The sequence below is a fragment of the Kogia breviceps genome, chromosome 2 (genome assembly GCF_026419965.1).
Source record: "Kogia breviceps isolate mKogBre1 chromosome 2, mKogBre1 haplotype 1, whole genome shotgun sequence".
Classification (NCBI taxonomy): Eukaryota; Metazoa; Chordata; class Mammalia; order Artiodactyla; family Physeteridae; genus Kogia; species Kogia breviceps.
Window position 1 is genome coordinate 127,987,099 of NC_081311.1, and position 24,494 is coordinate 128,011,592.

Consider the following 24,494-nt stretch of genomic DNA (forward strand, 5'->3'; position numbering starts at 1 on the left):
CTGAAATCCTGAGCCACTGCTAGACCAGCTGCATGGCCCGGGAAGTTTCTTCACCTCTCTAAATGTGACTATGCACTGGGGAAGCAGGGATAATAATTCCAATCTCACAAGGTTTTTGTGATTAAAAGAGATATTTTATATAAAACATTTGACACACAGATGTTAAAACAAAAAACCTAAAAATTAAGTTCCTGCTGTTATAAGTTATAAGCTGTTCAGAGCTCAACATTCAAAGCCCAAACCATACTCCTTGAATATAACTGTGAGTGTTTCTGACAACTCTTTCTGGCTTTGATTAATTTTTTCTTTGGTAGTGAAACTGCAGCACTAAGGTGATAAAATCAGCAGCTGTAACTAGAAATAGACTTTTTTTGCCTTAAGAAAACCCCAAAACTTTGACATCTGAGCATGATCAAAGAGTAGAAGTATCTAGAATGTTAACTCTCATATTGGTTGCTACACTAATTTTTTTCCCACATATCAATCAATGATTTCTTGAGTTTGACAAATAAATTTGAAAATGACAAATATGTCAATAGAAAAATGAACAAAGAAGATGAACAGAGAAAGAAAAACTGTCAATAAACATGAAAAGCTTTAATCTCATTAATAATCAAAACAGGAAATTAATACAAAGACAAAATTTTTACTTAAAATTATTTTGTAAATTATAACAACCAGAAATGACAAGAGGGGATCAATTAATTTCACCTTTATACTCAGTTGATGGAGTATAATTTGGTACAAACTTTTGGGAGTACAATCGAACATATTTGTCTCAAGAGTCCTAAAAATGTTTATAATCTTTGCGGTTGTATTTCCACTTCCTCTATGTGAAATAAAAAAACAAAATTTTATTTAATATTTCCATTGTGGAATCATTATTCACAAAAGTGAAGAATGGAAATAACCTAAATATCCTGAAATCAAAATGTTTAAATAAATTTTGATAATTCATATGACAGCATAGTACTCTCTTTTTAATAATATTTAATTACAGTACCTCACTATAGATATTAAATGAAAAGTAGAGTCATAAAACATCTAGGATATGATCTTAATTTACATAGAAATAAAGATTAGGAGGAAATAAAACAAAATATTAATAGTGGTTATCTCTGAGGTATCAAACGAAAGATGATTTTTACATTTTTCAACACTTTTCCCTAATTTCCTATAATGAACACATATTAATGCTATAATCAGAAACTAACAAAAAGATTTTGTTAAAATCACTTTTTGCTCTGTTAAGATATTTAGTTCATAGGGAGTCCCTGAGGATATCATAGGTATATCTTCAGTCAGCTCTTCTGCCTATGCCTTTAAAATAACACTGATGGCAAAGTCTGGTATTCACCCATATGTGTGCTGCCATGTTACCCCATTGCTTACAGCAACTCTATTTTCAAGTCCAAAACTTATAATTTGTGCTCTGAAAATAGGCTAGCATATTTGAAAGCAGGGCTATCCCTGAAAATTCAGATATATGAATATCACATAATGACTCCCACTCTACACTGGAATCTTACCTGATCTCAGGGACATAAACCAACAGACTACCGTAGCCTGATGGTCATTCTATAACATTTCCTCTCATCTTTTAATGTCTTAGAAGAGGGTCAAAACTGGCATGGTGACTTTCTCTGACTGTGTAGAAGACAATCAAGAAAATGCTGACTGCCCACTATGTGCACAACACTGTATTAAACAAGGGGTGCCTCTAACCTGACTCAGCAAAATAAGGTTTGTTAGTGCATTAATGGGTCTGTGTATAGACTGCAGATGTAAGCAAAATTCTCCATAAGCAAGCTTAATGCTATAGTAAGCCAACAAAAAGCGCCAAAGCAGCCCATAAGTGCTCTCTTGTAGGTGATAAATGACCTTTCAAGTTGAACCAAATGCTTTCACCTAAAAAGCAGGTGAGCAATGCCACATTTACAACAGACTTTAACTGTGTATGGATAACATCCCTCAGTTGCAATTTCCTTTGCTAAGAGAAGAAATCACTACTCCCTGCTAATGAATGAAACACAGCCTTATGTACCCTAATTTGATTTCATTTCTGTCTACCTTATGCCATTTTACAGACTGAAGATGATACACAGAAAAAACATTTTAATATGTACAGACATCCCTTACTTACATGGAAGTTATATAACAAAAGTAAATCAATTACTTGTAATTTTTAATTTTTTGTTTGTTTAATCAATGTTATAAATGCACATGATTAAAAAAAGGTAGTATAGGAAGAATTAAAATGAAAAGGATCTGTCCAGTCTCACTTCCCAGAGGCACCCATTTTTAACTATTTTTGTTCTTGTTTTTAGGATACTATCTTAGGGCATTAACTCTAAAAATAGAGTGCTGTTCTTGATTAACCAATTTGAACAACTATCTGCTGACTTCCTGATTTATATAAGACTTCCTAGTTCATACACATGCATTGCAATTTGGGAAGTAGGGTCCAGTTTATTGAGGTGTAATTTACATGTGGTAACATTCATCCTTTTTAGTATATAGTTTTATGAGTTTTGACAACTTCAGTTCAAATTTCCCCCCAAATTTCCTATACAGCTTGTTAGACAACTCCTCCTGCTACCCCAGCCCATAGCAAACAATGTTTTCTGTTATACATTTGCCTTCTCTAGAATGTCAAATGAATGTTGCCTTTTGATTCTGGCTTCTGCCATTTGCCTGAAGGCATTTGAGATTCATCCATGTTGTTGCATACAACAAAAGTTCATTGAATGAGGATGGACCTAGAGATTATCATACTAAGTGAAGTAAGGCAGAGACAGAAAGACAAATATCATGTGATATCGCTTATATGCAGAATCAAAAAAATATGATACAAATGAACTTATTTACAGAATAGAAATTGAGTCACAGATGTAGAAAACAAACTTATGGTTACCGGGGGGGAAGAGGGTGGGAGGGATAAATTAGGAGATTGGGATTGACATATACACACTACTATATATAAAATAGATAACTAATAAGAACCTCCTGTATAGCACAGGGAACACTACTCAATACTCTGTATGTAATGACCTATGTGGGAAAAGGATCTAAAACTGTATGTATAACTGATTCACTTTGCTGTACAGCAGAAACTAACACAACATTGTAAATCAACTATACTCCAATAAAAATTTTTTTTTAATTTTTTAAAGTTCATTGAATGAATGCTCAAGAGTTTGTTGATCCATTCACTAGTTAAAGGACATATTTCCCAAGTTTTTGCTGATTAGGAACAAGTCTGTAATAAACATTAATATACAGATACTTTTATATGAAATGTTTCATTTCTCTTCTCTAGTTATCTAGGAGTGGGATTACTACATTTTACAGAAAGTGTATGTTTAACTTTATAGACCAGTGTTTTTCAAAGTTGGCTGTACATTTATATTCCCACCAGTAATGTATGAGAGGAGTTCTAGGTATTTAGCCTTCCTGACAGCACTTGGTATTTTCATCTTGTTTTTTGTTTATTGTTTTGTTTTATTTTGTTTTTTTCACCACTGGAACAGGTGTGTGGCGGCATGTCGTGGTTTTAATAAGCGTTTCCTCATTTTTCGGTGTGTTCATTTCCATTCAGATATCTTCCTTATACCTGTTCAGGTCTTTTGCCCACTTCTTATTGGGTTCTTTGTTTTCTTGTTATTGAGTCCTGAGACTTCTTCATATATTATGATTCAAGTGCTTTATCAAATATGTGTCTTGCAAATATTATCTCCCGGCTTTCAGCTTGTCTTTTCATTCTCTTAGCAGCACCTTTCAAGGAATAAAAGTTTTAAATTTTGATAAAGCCCAATTTATCAATATATTCTTTTATGAATCATGTTTTTGGTGCTCTCATCTAAAAAATGTTGCCTAACCCAAGATCACAAGATTTCCTTCTATGTTTTCTATTAGAAGTTTTTGTTATTTTTATATTTATTACCCATTCTGACTTAACAATTATAACCATGTCAGTCATTTTTTGAGGTTCTTTTTTCTTTTTTTGCCTATTTTTCCAGCATCATTTGTTGAAAAGATTGTCCTTTCTCTATTGAATTGCCTTTATACTTTTTTAAAAATCAATTGATCATAATGTGTGGATCTATTTCTCATTTCTTTATTCTATTCCATTAATCAATATTCCTCTCTCCTTTTGCCAGTAATGCACTGTCTTAATTATTGTACATTTATAAGCCTTGAATCAGGCATTGTGAGATTCCAACTTTGTTCTTCTTTTTCAAAACTGATTGGTTCTTTTAGCTCATTTGCCTTTCCATATTAGTAATTTTTTTTTAATTTAGTGAATTCTGCAAAAATCCCTCCTGGAATTTTGATTGGGATGTTGACTGTGATTACACTGAATCTATAGACTTATTTGTAGCTAGCTGACTTATTAACAACATTGAGCCTTCAATTCTGTGAATATAGTATATCATTCCATTTATTTAGATCTCTGAATCTTTCAACTGTCTTTTACAGTTTCCAAAATACAGATTTTCCACATATTTTGTTAGATTGATACCTAAGTATTTCATGGATTTTTAGACGCTACTGTAAATGGTTCCTTTTTTCCAATTTCTAATTTTTCATTGCTACTATATAAAAAGACAATTGATTTTTTTATACTAACTGTGTATCATGCAACCTTGAACTTGAACAAGAACTTATTGGTTCTAATAATTTTTTGGAGAGTCTTTAGTATTTTCTACATATAAAATCAAATCATCTGTGAAGAAAGAAATTTTTGTTTATTCCTGTCTAATCCATATTACTTTTATACAGTTTTCTTATCTTAATGCATTGGCTAGGACTTTACATTTGATATTTATTAGAAGTAGTAAGAACAGACATCCTTGCCTTGTTCCCACACTTAGTGAGATGCATCCAGTCTTTCACAGATAAGTACAATGTTGGCTGTAAGTTTTCTGAAAAAGCTCTTTCTCATGTTAAGGAAGTTCACCTTCTATTCTTAGTTTGGTGAGAGTTTTTATTATAGACGTGAGTGTTGCTATCTGGGTATTGTGCATCTATTGATATTGTCATTTTTTTTTTCCTTTGGGCTACTAAAATGGTGAATTGTAATATCAGATTTCTGAATGTTGAAACCCTTGTATACTCAGGTAAAACCCCACTTGATCATGATGTATTACCCTGTTATTATATTGTTGGATTCAATTTGATATTTTGTTGAAGTTTTTGCATCTCTATGAGAGATACCGGTCTGTCGGTTTTTTTTATTGAGATGTCTTTACCTAGTTTTGGTCTCAGTGTAATGCTGGTCTTATAAAACGAGCTGAAAAGTGTTCACTCTACTTCCATATTCTGAAAGAACTTGTGGAAATAGACATTATTCTTCTTAAAATGTTTTACAGAATTCACCAGTGAAGCCATCTGGGACTGGATACTTCTTTGATAAAAGTTTTCGAGCTTTGAGCTATGAAATAAATCCCTCTGACTATTCAGTTACTTCTTGAGTAACCTTGGTAGTCTGTACTTTTTAAGAAATGTGTTCATAACCCTCCTACACTGTTGGTGGGAATGCAAGTTGGTACAGCCACTATGGAGAACAGTATGGAGATTCCTTAAAAAAACTATCAATAAAAATAGAGATATTATCATATGATCCAGCTGGATCCATATGATCCAGAAATCTCACTCCTGGGCATATAACCAGAGAAAACCATAATTCAAAGGGATACGCACCTCAGTGTTCATTGCAGCACTATTTACAATAGCCAGGACATGGAAGCAACCTAAACGTCCATTGATGGAGGAATGGATAAAGAAGATGTGGTACATATATATACAATGGAATATTACTCAGCCATAAAAAAGAATGAAATAATGCCATTTGTAGTGAGGTGGATGGACCTAGAGTCTGTCATACTGAGTGAAGTCAGTCAGACAGAGAAAGACAAATATCATATGATATCACTTATATGTGGAATCAAAAAAGAGTACAAATGAACCTATTTCCAAAGCAGAAATTGAGTCATGGATGTAGAAAACAAACTTATGGTTACCAAGGGGGAAAAGGGGGAAGGGATAGATTGGAAGATTGGAACTGGCATATACAGACTAGTACCTATAAAACAGATAACTAATAAAAACCTAGTGTACAGCACAGGGAGCTCTACTCAATACTCTGTAATGACCTATATGGGAAAAAAATCTTAAAAAGAATGGATATATACATATGTATAACTAATTCACTTTGCTGTACAGCAGAAACTAACACAACATTATAAATCAACTATACTCCAATAAAAAATTAATTTTTAAAAAAAGAAATGGGTTCATTTATCTAAATATTCTAATTGTCAGCACAAAAATGTTTGAAATAGGGCTTCCCTGGTGGCGCAGTGGCTGGGAGTCCACCTGCTGATGCAGGGGACACGGGTTCGTGCCCCATTCCGGGAGGATTCCCACATACCGCGGAGTGGCTAGGCCCATAGGCCATGGCCACTGAGCCTGCACGTCTGGAGCCTGTGCTCCACAACGGGAGAGGCCACAGCGGTGAGAGGCCCGCGTACAGCAAAAAAAAAAAAAAAAAAAAAAAATGTTTGAAATATTCCCTTATTTTTATGTATGTAGGGTCTATAATGATGTTGTCTTTCACTTCTGACATTGGTAATTTGTGTATTGCCCTTTTCCTTGGTAAATCTAGATAGAGGTAAACCAATTTTATTGATTTTTAAAAACAAAAAAAGTTTTTGGTTTCCTTGATTTTCTTTAATTTTTTTTCTATTTTCAACTTCCTTGGCTTCTCTTCTTACCTTTATTTCCTTCCTTCTGTTTGCTTTATTTGCTGTTCCTATAAATTTCACTCTAATCACTGCTTTGGGTATAGCCCACAGTTTTTGATATGTTGTGTTTTCATTTCCTTCCATTAAAAATATTATCTAATTTTTCTTTTGACTTCTACTTTGATCCATGAGTATTCAGAAGTTTATTGCTTAATTTCCAAATATTTGGGGATTTTCCAGATAGGCTCCTGTTGTTGATTTCTAGTTTACTTCCATTATGTTCAAAGAAAATACTCTGTATATTTTAAGTTCTTTTAAATTTATTAGGTTTGTTCTATGACCCACAATATGATCTATGTGGATTAACATTCTATGTGCCCTTTAAAATGATGTATATTCTGTTGTTGATAGGAATGTTACACAAATGTCAATTAAGTCAAGTTGGTTAAAAGTATTTTTCAGATCTTATATATTCCTACTAATTTTTGGTCTGCTTATTTTATCAATTATGAGAGAGGAGTGTTGAAGACTCAAAATTTAATTATGGATTTGTCTTTTCTCCTTTCAGTTCTATCAATTGTTGTTACATGAATTTTGAAGCTCTGTATTTAGGTGGATACACATTTAAAATTATCATATCTTCTTGGTTAGTTATCTCCTTTATCATTATGGAAATCCCTTTCAACATTCCATTTTCTGAAGTCAATTTTGTTATTAAGGTAGTCACTCCAGTTTTCTTATGATTATTGTTTGCATGGTACCACTTTTCTCATTCTTTTACATTTAACCTATTTGTGTCTTTATAGTTAAAGTGCATTTCTCTTATCGAAAGTGAGTTTTTTATAGCCAGCATATAGTTAGTTCTTGTTTGTTTTTTCAATTTGTTTTTTCATCTTTTTAATTACTGTATTTAAACCACTTACATTTAATGTAATTATTGATATGGTTGAATTAAAATCTACCATCTTGCTAGTGTCTTTCTATTTGTTCCATCTGTGTTTTGTGCCTTTGCCATTTTGTCATCATGTTTTGGGATTTAAAATTTTTTATTTTATTTTATGTGCATTATTGGTTTCTTATTTATACCTTAATATTTTAATTTACACTTTACTATTTTAGGCATTGCCCTTGATTGTAAAATATACATCTTTAATTAATTATAGTATAACTTCAAATAATATTATATAACCCTTCACATATAAGAAACTTAACAATTGTATATTCCCATTTCCTCCTTCCCATCCTTTGAGCTGAAGCTGTCATACATTTTATCCATACATATGCTATAAACTCACAGAGAATTGCTACTATTTTTGGTTCAGAGGGTCAATCATCTTTTAGAGTGATTAAAGTTAAGGAAAAATTTATTTTATATTTATCTTCATTTTAGCCATTTCCAGAGATCTTTACTTCTCTCCATGGATACAAGTCTCTGATGTTGTATTCATTCTGTCTGAAAAAGTTGCTTTAACATTTCTTGTAGTGCAGGTCTTGTGGTAATAATTCTCAGTTTTTATTTGTCTGGAAATGTCTGTTTCTCCTTCATTTAAAAGGATAACTTTATGTGGTATGGAATACTGAGTTGACAGTTTTATACTGTACTTTAAAGTTGTCACTTTATTGTTTTCTGATTTGCATAGCTTCTGATGAGACATCTGCTTTAATTCTTAACTTTGTTCCTTTGTATGTTATAGGTCTACTTTATTTGGGCTTCCTTCAAGATTTACTCTCTATCTTTGAATCTGATCAATTTGTATATGATATGTCTAATAGTGTGGGGTTTGGAAGGAGAGATATTTATCCTGCTTGGGCTTCTTTGAGTCTCTGTGATTGATGATTTGATGTCTTTCATTATATTTGGAAAATTATTCATCAATCTCTTCAAATATTTCTTCTATCCCATTCTCTTTTCCACCTGATTCCATTTACACATATGTTATGCCACTTGATATTGTATTACAACTCTTGGATGCCCTGTTTTTGTTCTTTTCATTCTTCCCTCTTTACCTCCTGACACCTTCCACTTTTGTGTAATGACTTTATAATAGTAAAATTACATAATTATAAGGTAATTTCTATTGTCCCATCTTCAAGTTCATGATTCTTTCTTTGGCTGTGTTAAGTCTACTGATAAGCACATCAAGAACATTATTCCTCTCATGTTTCATATCTAGCATTTCCATTTGACATTTTCTTACACTTATCTTTCTGCTAAAATGCCATGTCTATTCATGCATATTTTTTTTCTCATCAGGCATACCCTAACATGGTGCTTTATTTCTACTAAACATAAAATCAGGAAACAGAAGCAAACAAATGAAATAAACCACCTAATCAGTTTTAAAACATAAAAATGGGCTCCAGGGTAGAGTAGAATCTAGGACAACAGTATTTTAGAAAATAAAATTGAAAAAAATAAATAATGCCAAAAGCACACAGTAAATGAAGCCTGTTTCAAAGCAAAAAGACTAAATTAAAAATAAAAACTTTCAGGCACTTCAGGGAGCATAAGAAGCATGTATTAAGCTGAGCAAGTTGTGAATAGTGAGGAATTCAACACCTGTTTGGGAAGCCTTTTCCATTTAGGACTCATAAACCAAGCTCTGTCATTTAAGCTTTAATCCTTTGAAAAAACAAGCCTTTATCAATAAAGGTGCCTCACTCTGTCAATTTTCTTTCACCTGGGATGGCACTCAGAGTGCAAATGATGTTCATGCATATTTTTCACCTTTTCCACACAGCTTTTAAACACAATTATTTTTAATTCCCTGTATGATAGTTCCAACACCTGCATTATATCTAAACCAGGTTCTACTGAGTGCCCTGTCTCTGGACAGTAAGGTTTTTTCCTTGATTATTTGTGTTTCTAATAATTTTTGGTTGATGTCAAATATAATCATACTATTGGTAAATGTAATCATATTATTATATGGTCTTTACATTAAAGTAGGAGATGTAATGGGATAAAGAGGGGAGTAAAGTAGGAAGAATGAAGTGTCAGGTATAAAGAGTGAGGTATGAAATAGTATAATAATGACTCAAGTTAAGAAAGAATACTGTTAGGTCTAGAGTAACCTAATTTATTATTATTAATTTTAGGTTACTCTATATACACTAAAAATAACAATAATTAAAACAGAGTATAAATAAATCCATAAAGGAAATAAAAGGAATATGCCCCAAAAATGATCAAACAAAAAGAAGGCAAGGGCTTCCCTGGTGGCGCAGTGGTTGAGAATCCGCCTGCCGATGCAGGGGACAAGGGTTCGTGCCCCGGTCCAAGAAGATCCCACATGCTGCAGAGCGGCCGGGCCCGTGAGCCATGGTCGCTGAGCCTGCGCGTCCGGAGCCTGAGCTCCGCAATGGGAGAGGCCACACAGTGAGAGGCCCGCGTACCACAAAAAAAAAAAAAAAAAGGCAAAAGAGAAGAAACAGAGGAACAATAGAGAGACAAATAGCAAGATGGTAGGCTTAAATTCATATCAATAATTACACTAAATGTTAATGGGCTAGCCATTTAATTTGATGCAATATCTGCAACAAATTAAATGCCTATATTGTCATATCATTAAAGGATAAAAATCAAAAACCAACTGAACATTATACACAAAGGGTGCACTTCAAATATAAAGACACAGATGGGTTGTAAGTAGAAGGATAGGGAAAATATACATGCAAATATGAAGCATGGTTATAATAATATCAGAGAATAGACTCAAAACAAGGAGTTTTACTGAGATGAAGAGAGATTTTATAGTAATTAAATAGTCATTGCATCAGGTAGACAGACAACTCTAAATGTGTATGTGTCTAATAAGAGAGTTTCAAAACACATGAAATAAAAACCGACAGAACTAAAGGAAGAGAGAGACAAACCCATAAGTACAGTAGGAGATTTTTAACACTCCCCTCTCAGTAAAAATGTGATGATGTGAACAACACTATCAACAAGCTTTACCTAATTGGCATTTACAAAGCAACACACTCAGCAGCCAAAACTAATCTACTGTGAAAAAAATAAGAACAGCAGATGCCTTTGAGAGTATGGCATTGAGAAATGACTGGATAAGGACGTGAGTAAACTCGTTGTGGTGATGTTTAACATTAACATCTCGAAGAAGATTAAGCGACTGCATTTCTCAACACCAAGAATGCACACATAAGACTTGTGAATGTCATTATATGTAAATGTTTCATCAAAAGAGAATAGTGTTGTGTTTGCAAGTGTTTGCAAATATTGAATTTGTGTAATAACATGCATGCTGAAGTATTTAGAGAATAGTGTATTGCTATTTGTAATTTACTTTTAAATGCATCAAAAATAATATTTATTAATGAATAGAGAGATAAATGGATGCATATGGACAAAGCAAGTATAATTGAGTTGGTGAATGTATCAGTAGTAACTATAAAATTCTTTCAATTCTGGCGTATGAAAAGCTTAATAATAAAATTTTGAGAAAAATGAAAATAAAAGCTTTTCCAGAAAACAAAAATAGATTAGAAATGGATAAAAAAGATGTGGTACACATATACAATGGAATATTACTCAGCCATAAAAAGGAACAAAATAATTTTGCAGCAACATGGATGGATCTAGAGATTGCCATACTAAGTGAAGTAAGTCAGACAAAGACAAATATCATATGATATCACTTATATGTGTAATCTAAAAAAAGTGGTACAAATGAACTTATTTACAAAACAGAAGTTGAGTCACAGATGTAGAAAACAAACTTATAGTTACCAGAGGGGAAAAGGGGGGGAGGGACAAACTGAGAGATTGGGATTGACTTATACACACTACTATATATAAAATAGATAACTAGTAAGGACCTACTGTATAGCACAGGGAACTCTACTCAATACTCTGTCATGACCTATATGGGAAAAGAATCTAAAAAGAGTGGATATATACATATGTATAACTAATTCACTTTGCTGTAGAGCAGAAACTAACACGTTATTATCTACTCCAATAAAATTTTAAAAAATAATGTATTGTCATCAGAACTGAGCTACAAGAAATGTTAAAATAAGTTCTTCAGGCTGAAAGAAAGTGACACCAGTTGTAAATTCAGATCCACACAAAATAATGAAGAGCAATAAATGGAAATGATAAATAGGTGGGTAAATGCAAAATACCACATTCATTGTTTTCTTCTATTTTTTTGGGCTGCATTGGGTCTTCGTTGCTGCATGTGGACTTTCTCTAGTTGTGGCAAGCAGGGGCTACTCTTCATTGTGGTGTGCAGGCTTCTCATTGCTTCTCTTGTTGCGGAGCACAGGCTCTAGGCACACGGGCTTCAGTAGTTGTAGCACGTGGGTTCAGTAGTTGCAGCATGCGGGCTCTAAGGCACCCAGGCTACAGTAGTTGTGGTGTGAGGGCTCAGTAGTTGTAGTTCTCAGGCTCAGTAGTTTTGATGCATGGGCTTAGTTGCTCCGTGGCATATGGGATCTTCCTGGACCAGGAATCGAAACTGTGTCCCCTGCATTGGCAGGCAGATTCTTAACCACTGCACCACGAGGGAAGTCCCCACATTCGTTTTTTAATTCACTTAAAGGTAATTACACCAACTATACTTCAATGTAAAAGTTAATAAAACTAAAAACAAATAAATTAATTAATTAAATTAAATATTTAAAGCCAAAATAATAACTTGTCCCAACATTTATAAAATATTTAGAAGTAAAATATATGAGATTAATAGCACAAAGGACAAGAAGACAGAAATGGAAGAATATGATAATAATGTTCTTAGATTAAACTATGATAATTTAAAGATGGATGTTATAAATCTTGCAGTAATCACTAAAAACAAAGAGAGGTAGCTCATAAACTAGTATTAGAAATAATATAGGGGCTTCCCTGGTGGCGCAGTAGTTGAGAGTCTGCCTGCCAACGCAGGGGATGCTGGTTCAAGCCCTGGTCTGGGAAGATGCCACATGCCATGGAGCAACTGGGCCCGTGAGCCACAATTACTGAGCCTGCGCGTCTGGAGCCTGTGCTCCACAACAAGAGAGGCCGCGATAGTGAGAGGCCTGCACACCACGATGAAGAGTGGCCCTCGCTTGCCACAACTAGAGAAAGCCCTCACACAGAAACAAAGACCCAACGCAGCCATAAATAAATAAATTTTTTTATAAAAAGAAATAATATAGAATACTAACATTTAGTCAATTAAATGAAGGCAAGAAAAGGAAGAAAGAGGAGAGATATAAACATAATAAGATGACAGATTTAAACATAACCACATTGATAAATGCATTAAATGTATATGGTCTAAACACTACATTTAAAAGACAAGTATGGAAGACTGGATGAAAAACAATACCTAACCATTCGCTCTCTTCAAGTAACCATCTATACACATACACAAACACACACATACATATATACATATGTATACATATGTATATGTACATGTATATATGTAAGCATGTATACATATGTACACATAAAGTTAAGAATATGAGGATGGGAAATCTATAACATGCAGACATTCAGCACAAGATAGCTGGAATAGCTATATTAATAGTAAAAAAAGGATATACAAATATTAAGCATAGCTGGGATGTCTATATTAATTTTGACAGAGTAGACTTTAAAGCAAAGAATATTGCCAGTGATAAAGAAAGATACATACATGTGTATGTACCCATTAACAAACTTTTCAAATACATGAAGCAAAAATTGGAAAAACGAAAAAGAAGAATAGCTGAATTCAAATGTAAGTTGAAGATGTCAACAATCCTCTCAGTGATTGATAAAATAAGACAGAGAATCAGTAAAGATATAGACAACTTGAATAACATGTTAAGCAACTTGACCTGAATAACATTTATAGAACACTCCACCCTACAACAACAGAATACATATTATTTTCAAGTGCACGTGGTACATTCACCAGGTCAGATACATGCTAGGTTCTGAAACAAATAAAAATGAAATTTAAAAAACTGAAATCATACAGCTGATGTACTTTCATCCCCAATGGATTTAAATTAGAAGTCAATAATAAAATGATCTGGAAATTCCCAAAATATTTGGAAATTAAACAACAGATATCTAAATAACCCACAGGTCCCAGAAAAATCACAAAAACTAGAAAATATTTTGAACTCAATGAAAACAAAAACACAGTACAGCACAATTTATGGATGAGGTGAAGCAGTTGCTGAGAAGGAAATTTAGAGCTTTAAATGCTTATAGCAGAAAAGAAGGAAGGTCTTAAGTGAATGACTGAAGAGTCAGCAAACTATGGCCCACTGGCTGTCCCACTTGTAAATAAAATTTTATTGAAACACAGCAACACCTATTTATGTATTGTCTATGCCTGCTTTTATACTACAATGGCAGAATTAAGTAGCTGCAGCAGAGACTGTAGGGTCCATAAGACTAAAATATGTACTATTTGACCCTTTAAGAAAAGGTTTGTCAACTCTTGATCTAAGGTACCAACTTAAGAAGATAGAATAAAAAAGAATAAATTAAATTCGAAGTAAGTAGAGAAAAGAAATAGTAATGATAAGAGCAGAAAACAATTGAAGGAAAAAAACAACAAAGAAAATCAATAAAACCAGAAGTTTTTTATTTGAAAGAAATCAATAAAATCGATAACCTCCAGCTAGACTGATCAAGAGAAAAAGAAAGAATATTAAAATTCTCAATGTCAAGAATATAAGAAGGGACAACACTACAAATACTATAGGTATTAAAAAGGTAATAAGGAAATATTATGAAAAACTATGATAAAGACAATATCCAAAGAAGAGTTCAGGAAAATTAATTCTAAAGGAGCATCTCATCTTGATTTGTCACAGTAACTCAATCCTTTTAAAGAGGTCCAGCTGTTTTAACAAAGTCAACTTTCTTCTATGTGCAAAAAAGCAATGCTTTTTAATATAATATAACTAATATAATATATCTAGAGAACATCTGTATCTAGAGAACAGCTATAAAAGGGAGAGAGGTTCATTCAACTATGCATTTATTATTCTGTAAGGAATCTTCTGCTAATCATATAATCATTCTTTTTTCAGTGTTTCAAATTTAGAGTGTATTGTCTATTTCCTGGAAATATACACTCTTGATTCCAAGTGGAATTTGACTGAGAATGCAGTCTCACTATGATTTTAGAGAGGCAAAGGATCAGTGTAGATCTTTACTCTTGAAGAGAAATAATGGGAATGGAAAGAAGGAAAATACACATTTCTAGGGGATCAGGCCAGAAAAATGTCATCAGATAAAGTTATGAGATGTGATGAGTTAATATTCTTTAATATATTTTGGCTCTGTTTGAAAACAATCTGGCTCCTGAAAGCTGTGTTAATCTGGATTACCACCCTCTGAGTTAACTTCTCTAAGGTAAGCATGCATTTATGAAACTAAACATTTTGCATTAAAATGAAGATTGTCCGGATCCTGATGGATTAGATTTTTTTCTAATCTGCTTTTTGACCAAAGTATTAATTCAATCATGGCATTGAATGAAAAATTTATACGAAATGCATACAGAGATGTAGCATCTATCTCTGTCATTTTACCTTAGCATGAGACAAGAATGATAAAACAAATTAGAAGAAAATATATGTGTTTCACTTTCAAAATTAGAGAACCTAATCATTTTCTTGATATGAAAAGTTTAATGAAAAAGTAGACTGATCTAATTTGGGATGCTTAAGTCACTGGAAAATTTAAATTGTTTTAAAAAAACTAATAAGCCAGGCTCTTGAATCATACGGAATGATTCACCCTTGAATTCTTGAGGGGATTAATTTAAAACAGTTCCGAAGAAACAGCATCTTCACATACCTACTCTAAAAAAACAGAAGAGAACAACAGAAAAGGGAAATTATTCTAGAGGAGAAAAAGGGAAGCATCAGGACAGAATAGAACCTTGTTAGCCTGGCTGGCCAATCAGAGCAGATGAATTCAAGAGCCACATGATAAGGCAAAAGAGTGAAAAATAATGGAGTATTGGCTGCTATGAAAATAAAGTCTTCCTTGTCTCTTTCACACTCCTACTCACCTCCTCCCTCTCTTTTACTTTTTGCTGGATCCCTAAGTGAGAGGAGTAGTGATTTGTATTGTTCAGGTTCCAGGGAACCGAGAGACCCACGCGCTTCAGGGATCCAGCTTTCAAAGAACATGAAAGGCACATGGCTCATGGTCATGACTCTGTCTCCTACTTCTTTTCATAGCAAGCGTGGGAAGGGCAGGACCTGCTTCCTCATAGAAGAGAACCAGCCACCTACCTCCACAGACTCTCCACCTTACCCCACTTAGCAGTCACCCCTGAGATTATGACAGGAACTCCTGTCAGGGCTGCTATGAAGGTTGAACTACCATGAGCTACTGGAGATAGAGGTCTCCTGCTTTGTCACTCTGGCTTCATCCATGCATTGCAAGACCTTTTGTTGGTAGCGTAGTGTCAGAATCCAGGATTCTGACTTATCACAACCCCCCTTTCTTTATCCTAGGCTATTTAGTTGTTAAAAGTTTAGAAAAAGGGAGAATATTAGAGTTCTGCCATGCAATTTGCGGCCAAAGTACCAGGCAACAACAGAAAAAAATTACTTTGCCTTATTTTCCCTCCCTTTTCTAGATGCCCCCCTTAGTAAGCCATCTTAGACTGGAGGAGAGGCACAGCTGAACCAAGACAGTATTTAGGTATTCCTAGGTCCCTTAACAAAAGAGTAATTTCTTTTTTTATTATTATTATTATATTTACTTTTTAACAGCTTTATTGAGATAAAACAATATACCATACAATTTGTCAAAGTATGTAATTTGATGGCTTTAGTACATTCATATAGTTGTGCATCTATCTGGAATTTCTATATCATTTATGAACATATCCCAATATTATCCCAATTTTTAAAAAATAAATTTATTTATTTATTTTTGGCTGGGTTGGGTCTTTGTTGCTGCATGCAGGCTTTCTCTAGTTGCAGAGAGCGGGGGCTACTTTTCGTTGTGGTGTGCGGGCTTCTCATTGTGGTGGCTTCTCTTGTTGCGGAGCACAGGCTCTAGGCACACAGGCTTCAGTAGTTGTGGCACACAGGCTCAGTAGTTGTGGCGCCCGGGCTTAGTTGCTCCGCGGCATGTGGGATCTTCCCAGAGCAGGGCTCGAATCTGTGATCCCTGCATTGGCAGGAGGATTCTTAACCACTGTGCCACCAGGGAAGTCCTATCCCAATTTCTTAAACAATGTAAAGATAAACCTTGAGATTTTTACTATTTGCTGTGAAAAATTTTAAACATGAAATCCCAATCAATAAAAAATCCAGAAAAAGATATAAAAGATAAGGAATGATAGATAATACACACTCTGTGCTTAGAACTTTTCCTTTTTTCCTATTTAGTTCTGTTTTCCATTTATATTTAAAAATTAATCCTATTGTTTATTTATTAAAATAAACTCTGTATATTCATGTGAACATATCTGTTTGAGTTTTTAATGATCCATGCCTACAGTTCACTTATAGGACAATTTTCCCCTGCAAACCTGAAAATGAAGCCAATGCTAATTATTTGGTAGCAGGTCAAGACTTAGCTATAGCAGTAACTAAACATCCTCTGGCTGATATTTATGTATCCCTGTCCCTCTCCTGAAGGACTCAAGATCATTCTTTTAGGAAGATGCTCTGGAACCATAAACTGTCAGATTATCAGGTCCTGTGTGACTCTAGTCGTTCTCCTCTCTTCTAACCTTTTCTTATTTACAATAAGAGATGCAAGTTCTGCCAAGAAAAATACAACAAACTGGATCTCAGCTGCTTCCTAGAAGTTTTTTAAAGAGAAACACATGAATGTTTATTCAAAAGGAAAATACAGTTGGCCCTCTGTAGCCACAGGTTCCGCATCTGCAGATAAAACCAACCAACTCCAGAGAGTTCCAAAAAAGCAAAAGTTGAATTTGCCATGCACTGGTAACTCTTTACATAGGTTTTACATTATACTTACAACTATTTACATAGTGTTTACACTGTATTAAGTATTATAAGTAATCTAGATGATTTAAAGTACAATACATGGGAGGATGTACGTATATTATATGTAAATACCACACCGTTTTACATAAGGGACTTGAACATCCTCAAGTTTCTAATTTCAGTATCCAGGAGGTCCTGGAACCAGTCCCCTGGTGCTCTAAAAATGCATTTGAAAGCAACAATCACATTGAAAAGACCATAACTTTGGGCAAAACCAACTGCTTTCACATAACAATAAATCATTTGCAGAGAGTCTAGAGAGTATTGTTTCTTTTTCACACATCCTTTTATGTTAAGGTACTCATGTAAGATTAGGAAAGGCTGGGTATCCCCCTCTGTTGACTCAGAAGGACATTCAGTGCCAAGACTTGGAAGTGATCTATGCAGAGATACACATGGGGATAGCAGCAAAGCTAGAACAGAAGTTTTAAGAGATGAGGACTAGAAAATAAGTGTATTTCTAATGCAAGAGCTGGGAATACATATATCTGAAGCAGTCCATCTCACCACAATATTTATTTAATGTTGGGTTGCCAGAAAAAAGTACAGAATACCCAGTTAAACTAGAATTAAACAGCAATTAATTTTTAATATATGTATGCCCCATGTCATATTTGTAACATACTTATACTAAAAAATTATTTGTTGTTTATCTGAAATTCAATTTAACTGGGCATGCTGTGATTCACTAAATCTGTGACTCTATTTAATGTGTCTTTTAAAATTATCTAATGGGACTTCCCCAGTGGTGAAGTGGTTAAGAATCCGCCTGCCAATGCAGGGGACATGGGTTTGATCCCTGGTCCAGGAAGATCCCACATGCCACAAAGCAACTAAGCCTGTGCACCACAACTACTGAACCTGTGCTCTAGAGCCCGTGAGCTACAACTACTGAGCCCGTGAACCACAAATACTGAAGCCCACGCGCCCAGAGCCCGTGCTCTGCAACAAGAGAAGCCACCACAATGAGAAGCCCGTGCACCACAACAAAGAGTAGCCCCTGCTCAGTGCAACTAGAGAAAGCCCACGCCCAGCAATGAAGACCCAATGCAGTCAAATACATAAATTATATAAATAAATAAATAAAATTATCTGTAAATGCCCTTGGCTTTAGATTTTTAATCTTCAGGTCAGACTTATCCCCTGAACTCCAGACTCATAAAACCAATTGCTCACATGACATCTCCACCCCAGTACCTACGAGACATTTAACACTCAACATACCCAAAACTGAGCTCCAGCTCTCCTCCACCATGCCCCACATTTCCCCAGGCCTGCTCCTCCTGCAGTCAGCCTCACCTTACTTAATGATCTATTCTTCTATTGCTTGGGTCAAAATTTGGTGTCATCCTTTGCTCCTCTCTTACTCTCACACCACAAATCCTGTATTTTTAAGTCATTGTAGAAAATCGGAGGAACTCTCTATTTTATACTTCTGTAAGTTTGAGGCTAGAAAACAGGTTCAGGCAGTACAATCAATGAAGAAATATGCTCCCAAAGACTTCTGCACAGAGTTTCTCCTAGTCCAAAGAAGTCTCTTTTTTGGAACCAGGGAGCCTCTTGCTACACTTGTGTCAATCAACCAATAAATGACCATGCTTAAAGAAGGGCAAAGGTGACATCTTTTGCATTATAAACTCAGTCCAAGGCTTTCACTTTTACTTCCAGCACAGTTTAAAATGTATAGTAGGAACTGCTAACTGCTGTTAAGTGGGAAAAAAAAAAAAACAACTCACTACCTGAAACCCCTACCCCACTCTGGTTATTAGATGAAACAGTTATTTTTTCACCTTTAGAGTAACAGCATCTAGCTTTCTGGACTCTTAATAATCCTTTCCATCCAGAAGACAAAGGAGTGTCATGAAATTAGTAGAAAATATACAATGTGTAAATCTGTATAGTGTACAAGTCCAGCTTTAAATTTGAGAACTCCAGGGCATTTTCTGGCAATTCTTTGTTTAATACACATGATAAATGTTGTGAGGTCATGTCAGGTCTTTCTTATCAACATCAAGGAATCCAGAAACTAGATAATTAGAGCAACACAGAGCAGCCTAATGTTTTTAGCCAGTCCAGACCAATAAATAGTTTCTCTAAGTTTCCACCAGACCAGCGGTTACCCTCTGAGATTCTCACCAAGGAGCAATGATTTCTATTCTGCTGTCAAGGCTTGACATGCCTAAGGTGCTAGAGATGCTGGGGAAGAACAGCCAAAGCAAAAAGGGTCCATTGGTTCATCAATATCTTCAGATATTTAAGGTCCTAGGCTTGGTGCTCAACAAAGCCAAATTGGAAAGTAGTGTTTTCTTGTCATGTGGTTTTGCTATGTCACTGTCAATAGCAACTTCTCATATAACATGTCAACAATGGCATGTACATCTCCAAAACATGGTAAATATGATTAACAATGCACTTTGTAAAAGTGACCAGGTCAAAAATAATGAAGATAGCCACATGAGAAAAACAATTTAAAAGATTAAATAAATAAATAAATTACCTCAAATCCCTCTATCAAATAATTAAAGATTTATATTAAAAAATAAGAATCAGGGCTTCCCTGGTGGGGCAGTGGTTGAGAGTCCGCCTGCCGATGCAGGGGACACGGGTTCGTGCCCCGGTCCGGGAAGATCCCACACGCCGCGGAGCGGCTGGGACCGTGAGCCGTGGCCACTGAGCCTGCGTGTCCGGAGCCTGTGCTCCGCAAAGGGAGAGGCCGCAACAGTGAGAGGCCCGCGTACCGCAAAAAAAAAAAATAATAAGAAGAAGAATCAAAAATGTAGATTGCAATATACTTTTTTCTTCCTGTGGGACACAAAGAGGAGTAAAATTTCTTGAACAGGTTTCAGAATGATTGCATTCTACATAGAAAAGTTCATTGTTAAAGTTCAATTTTGATAAGTACTTCTCTACTGTATTGCCACATTATCTCCGTATCAGGCATTTTTCTTAGCCTTCAGATTTTAAGGAAACAATCAAATTTGAATGGATGATCTATTTTTTTTCTTTTTTGCACATTTCAATGTCAAAAGTTTCCATGCCTTTTTAAGAACATAGGCAGGGCATGTGTTTCCTATGTTGCTGTGCCCAGGGTCTCTGAAATCTTCTAAAGATTCTGTCATATAACAAAATATACCTTTCAAGCTAGATAAAAAATAATTGAGTCTATTTTTTTAAATGTCTGCAACAAAGCTATTAGCTCCCTGAAATAAAAAGGGTTTGTACAGATAGCCTTCAGAGGCAACTTCACAGGTGTCCAGTTAAAACTGTGATCTCCAGAAGACTTCGTGTGTGTAAATTCTATTAAGTCATCAAGAGCACTTTGAGTATTCCAAGTTAGTGGAGTTTCTGCCCATTTCTCATAAAGACCTTCCCATAGTCATTTTTCTTCCCAGTGATGAATTTACTAACTCTGAATGCAAATACTTCCCTTTATCCCATCATCTTCCTGACAAGTCTCTGGGTAACTGCTTCCTAAAAGGCTGTGCCTTTTCAAAGATAACTGAAATGTTTTCATCCTAATATTGTATCAACTGATCACTTCCAACAATCAAATTTTCATTTTAATATTGTATTTGGTGAGTCTCAGACCATCTGAAACACTGAATCTGCACGTGACAGCAATCATACTATTCAAAACATTCTCCTGCACACGTCACTAAGAGGAAAACTACCTACCCTGGAGTATAGCTGTTAATGTCAAACAGACTGTCATCAGAGAAAACAAAAATGCATCAAAATCAGCTTCAGACAAAGTACAGCCCTACGGAAAAACACCAGGTTTTTATGTGCAAATGTCTTAAATGTCTGATTGACATGTTTAAAGAACGAGTTAGCAAGGAATCTGCTCCTGGTCTCTCTCCATAACCCAGAATAATGTGATAATGAAAAGAATTTTAGAGTTAAACGGTTTTTCATCATAGCACACTATACGCATTTGCCCCAGTTTCTAGTAAACATTATGAAGAAATGTTTAATTTCTAGCTTGGGCCGAGGGCTCTATTTAGCCTATCAAAGCACAGACCTGTCATAAACGCTGGGACTCTTGCCAGAAATTTTTTTTCCTGCAACTCTTAGTAAAGATCATACCTCGAAAGCATTGTGCCTTGCAAACCACGCAGACTTAAGCTCCCACTCCCGCCTACAGAGCTTGGCACCAGCAGCTTTTGAGGTATCCCTCATCTCCTAAAACTTAGACTGAATCGCCACCACCACTCCCCACTCTCCCACCAGCACCCTGTCGTCATCCTTGCTCAGCTCTCCGGAGCTCAGCACGGAGTCCCCCAAACCCCTGCAGAGTGAACTCACGGTGCCACCCAACTCCCAGCCCTGCACACACCCACAAACACTCTCCTACTCCCTCCGCTACAATCTGTCCCCAAATGTGTCACCCACCTCACCCTTAATCCCATACCCCAACGTCCCTGGAGCTCTTCCCCCCTCCTGGTGGCTTCATCCCCAACACACCTGTGTACCCCTCTGGCCGACTTCAGGTGCCCACGCTGCGCCCTATCCCGAGCCCCCTCAGTCTAACTGGCGCTTCGCACTCCGCCCCGAGGAAGGTCAGTTCGCTCAGAGCACCTTCTTTCCCCACCCCTTGCCCACCCGCAGACAGCCCCCGACGCCCACCCTCGCGGGCGCGGAGAAAGGGACGCCTGTAGTACCTGCCGAGAGCGCGGCGGCCGTGGCGAGCAGCAGGAGAGCCTGGCGAAGCGCGGCGCGGAACGCTCGGGTCATGGCCACCAGGAGCCTCGCCCGGGCTGCGAGGCCCTGGAGCGGAGCGCGACGGCCGGGGCAGCGCGGGCCGCTTTGAAGTTCCCGGGGCGCAGGAGGGAAACACTGCCCGACACCCTTTTGAAGTGTGCGGTTGGCTCTAATCAGCGCGGGCGCCCCCCCTCCCCTGCCTCCCCCATCCCCCGCCCCCGCCGCTGGCGGTGCGCGGCGCTCCAGCCACTGGCCCCGGCAGCCCGGCTGGCAGCGGGGCGGGGGGGCGACAGAGCCCGCCCCTGCCGCGCCTCCGCCCCCTGGGCCCTCCGGCAGCCGCACGGGGCCTGCTGCTGCCCGGCTGGCGGGCAAGGGCGGCCCGCTGGAGAAACAGTGAGATCGCAGAGAGGTGGGGGCGGGGGGGCGCAGGGGGAGGCAAAGAAAGCAGGTGGGGTGGCGCGGAGTCCCCAAGACTGGATACGCTGAGAAGGACGTCGGGACAGGAGGGAAAGCCCTACTGAGACTTCAGGAAGACTTAAAACCCTGCAGCAGTTGCTTCCTGTTGCTCCGCTCTATAGTCTCCTACAGAAGATCCACGCGTCCAGGTCTCCACCCTCATTTGTCGTCCAGTGTCCTAAAGGTTTTCTAACTAGACTGAGCCCTGAAACATCCTGGGTATTCCTCCTGGCTCCTCACTCCGCCACGTCCGGGTTGTGCGCGCGTCTGTGGAAGGGCGCCCTCTCTGTCCAGCCCTGGAAATAACCAGTTGCCCCACTGTCTAGTTTACCTATAGTTTTGGTTTAACAAACTTCATCTCTAATCTGATGCCTTCAAGTGACCTCCCCCACTATGAATGGCGACCGAAGCTTGACTACCTGCACCAGGTGATGTGGTCGTCTGCAATGTGTAATCCAGGTTTAGAAGGAAGTAGAGGACCTGTCCTGTGCAAAATACTTAGCAACTACAATTTTAGCCGTTGAAAAACTGAGGGGCGGGTTGGAATCATACACAGGCTGTAAAGGGAGGTGAAGAATAATTGAAAGTACTGCATTAGACACTTTGAGTATTGTTTAAATCCCTGGGGCTTATCAAATGCGTGTGCTTCCCATGTGGATTGCGTTTGAAAATATAAGGGCAGCATTACCAATTAATAGAAATTAGCCTAAATTCAATCCAGGTATGTAGCTTGTACATTAAAGTGAATGGAATTATTTTTTTAATTTTTATTGGAGTATAGTTGATTTACAATGTTGTGTTAGTTTCAGGTGTACAGCAAAGTGAATCAGTTGTACATATACATGTATCCACTCTTCTTTAGATTCTTTTCCCATATAAGCCATTACAGAGTATTCAGTAGAGTTTCCTGTGCTATACAGTAGGTCCTTATTAGTTATCTATTTTATATATAGTAGTGTGTATATGTCAATCTGAATGGGATTATTTTTAACTGAACAACACAAAAAGCCAAGAATCCAGTGCTGGTGTTATTGCAACTGTTAGGGGCCTCTTTGAAAAGTGATTGTCATATAAATTAATTGCTTTAGAGTAAGAGATATTACTTGCTTCTTCACCTACTTTAGCTCTAAATAGCACATCTATGGAAGACCTATGGTGAAATGCTGTATGTAATTGACTTAATCAAAGAGTCACGGTATTGGGGGTGGGATATTTGTCGACTTTGATGCATGGTAGTGACAGTCTTGAGGATCTCACCCCCACCACCACCACCTTGTATGAATCAAAACATTCCTAAGCATAAAAAGACTTTGTTCTCATTTTCATTCTGGATCCAAGCAAACAAATAAATCAAAAAAAAATGGAGATCTGGGACAAGGCTGAGCCCTTCCAGACACCCACAAAACAGATGCTTTTTTTAAAAAAAGAAAAGAAAATGCTAGAACACATTATATTTTGGCTGACTTGGCTTGCTCATTATTTGGTAACTATACCCTAGATTGTGATCTACCATTGGATTATGAGACTTGGAGCCTAAAGATCAGGGCCTGCTTCCTCAAAAGTAAGTGGAACTTCGTTCCTCCCTATTTCTCA

General features: G+C 36.7%; 1 protein-coding gene across 1 annotated transcript in view; it reads right to left on the bottom strand.

The window, feature by feature from the left end:
* The window catches only part of ACVR1C (activin A receptor type 1C), an 84,971-nt gene extending 62,334 nt beyond the window's left edge, over positions 1-22,637 (bottom strand). Inside the window, exon 1 of the mRNA XM_059052015.2 lies at positions 22,406-22,637. Coding sequence (XP_058907998.1) covers positions 22,406-22,478 — 73 coding nt within the window. The 5' untranslated portion in view covers positions 22,479-22,637. The remainder of the gene's footprint in view (positions 1-22,405) is intronic.
* Positions 22,638-24,494: the final 1,857 nt, after the last annotated feature.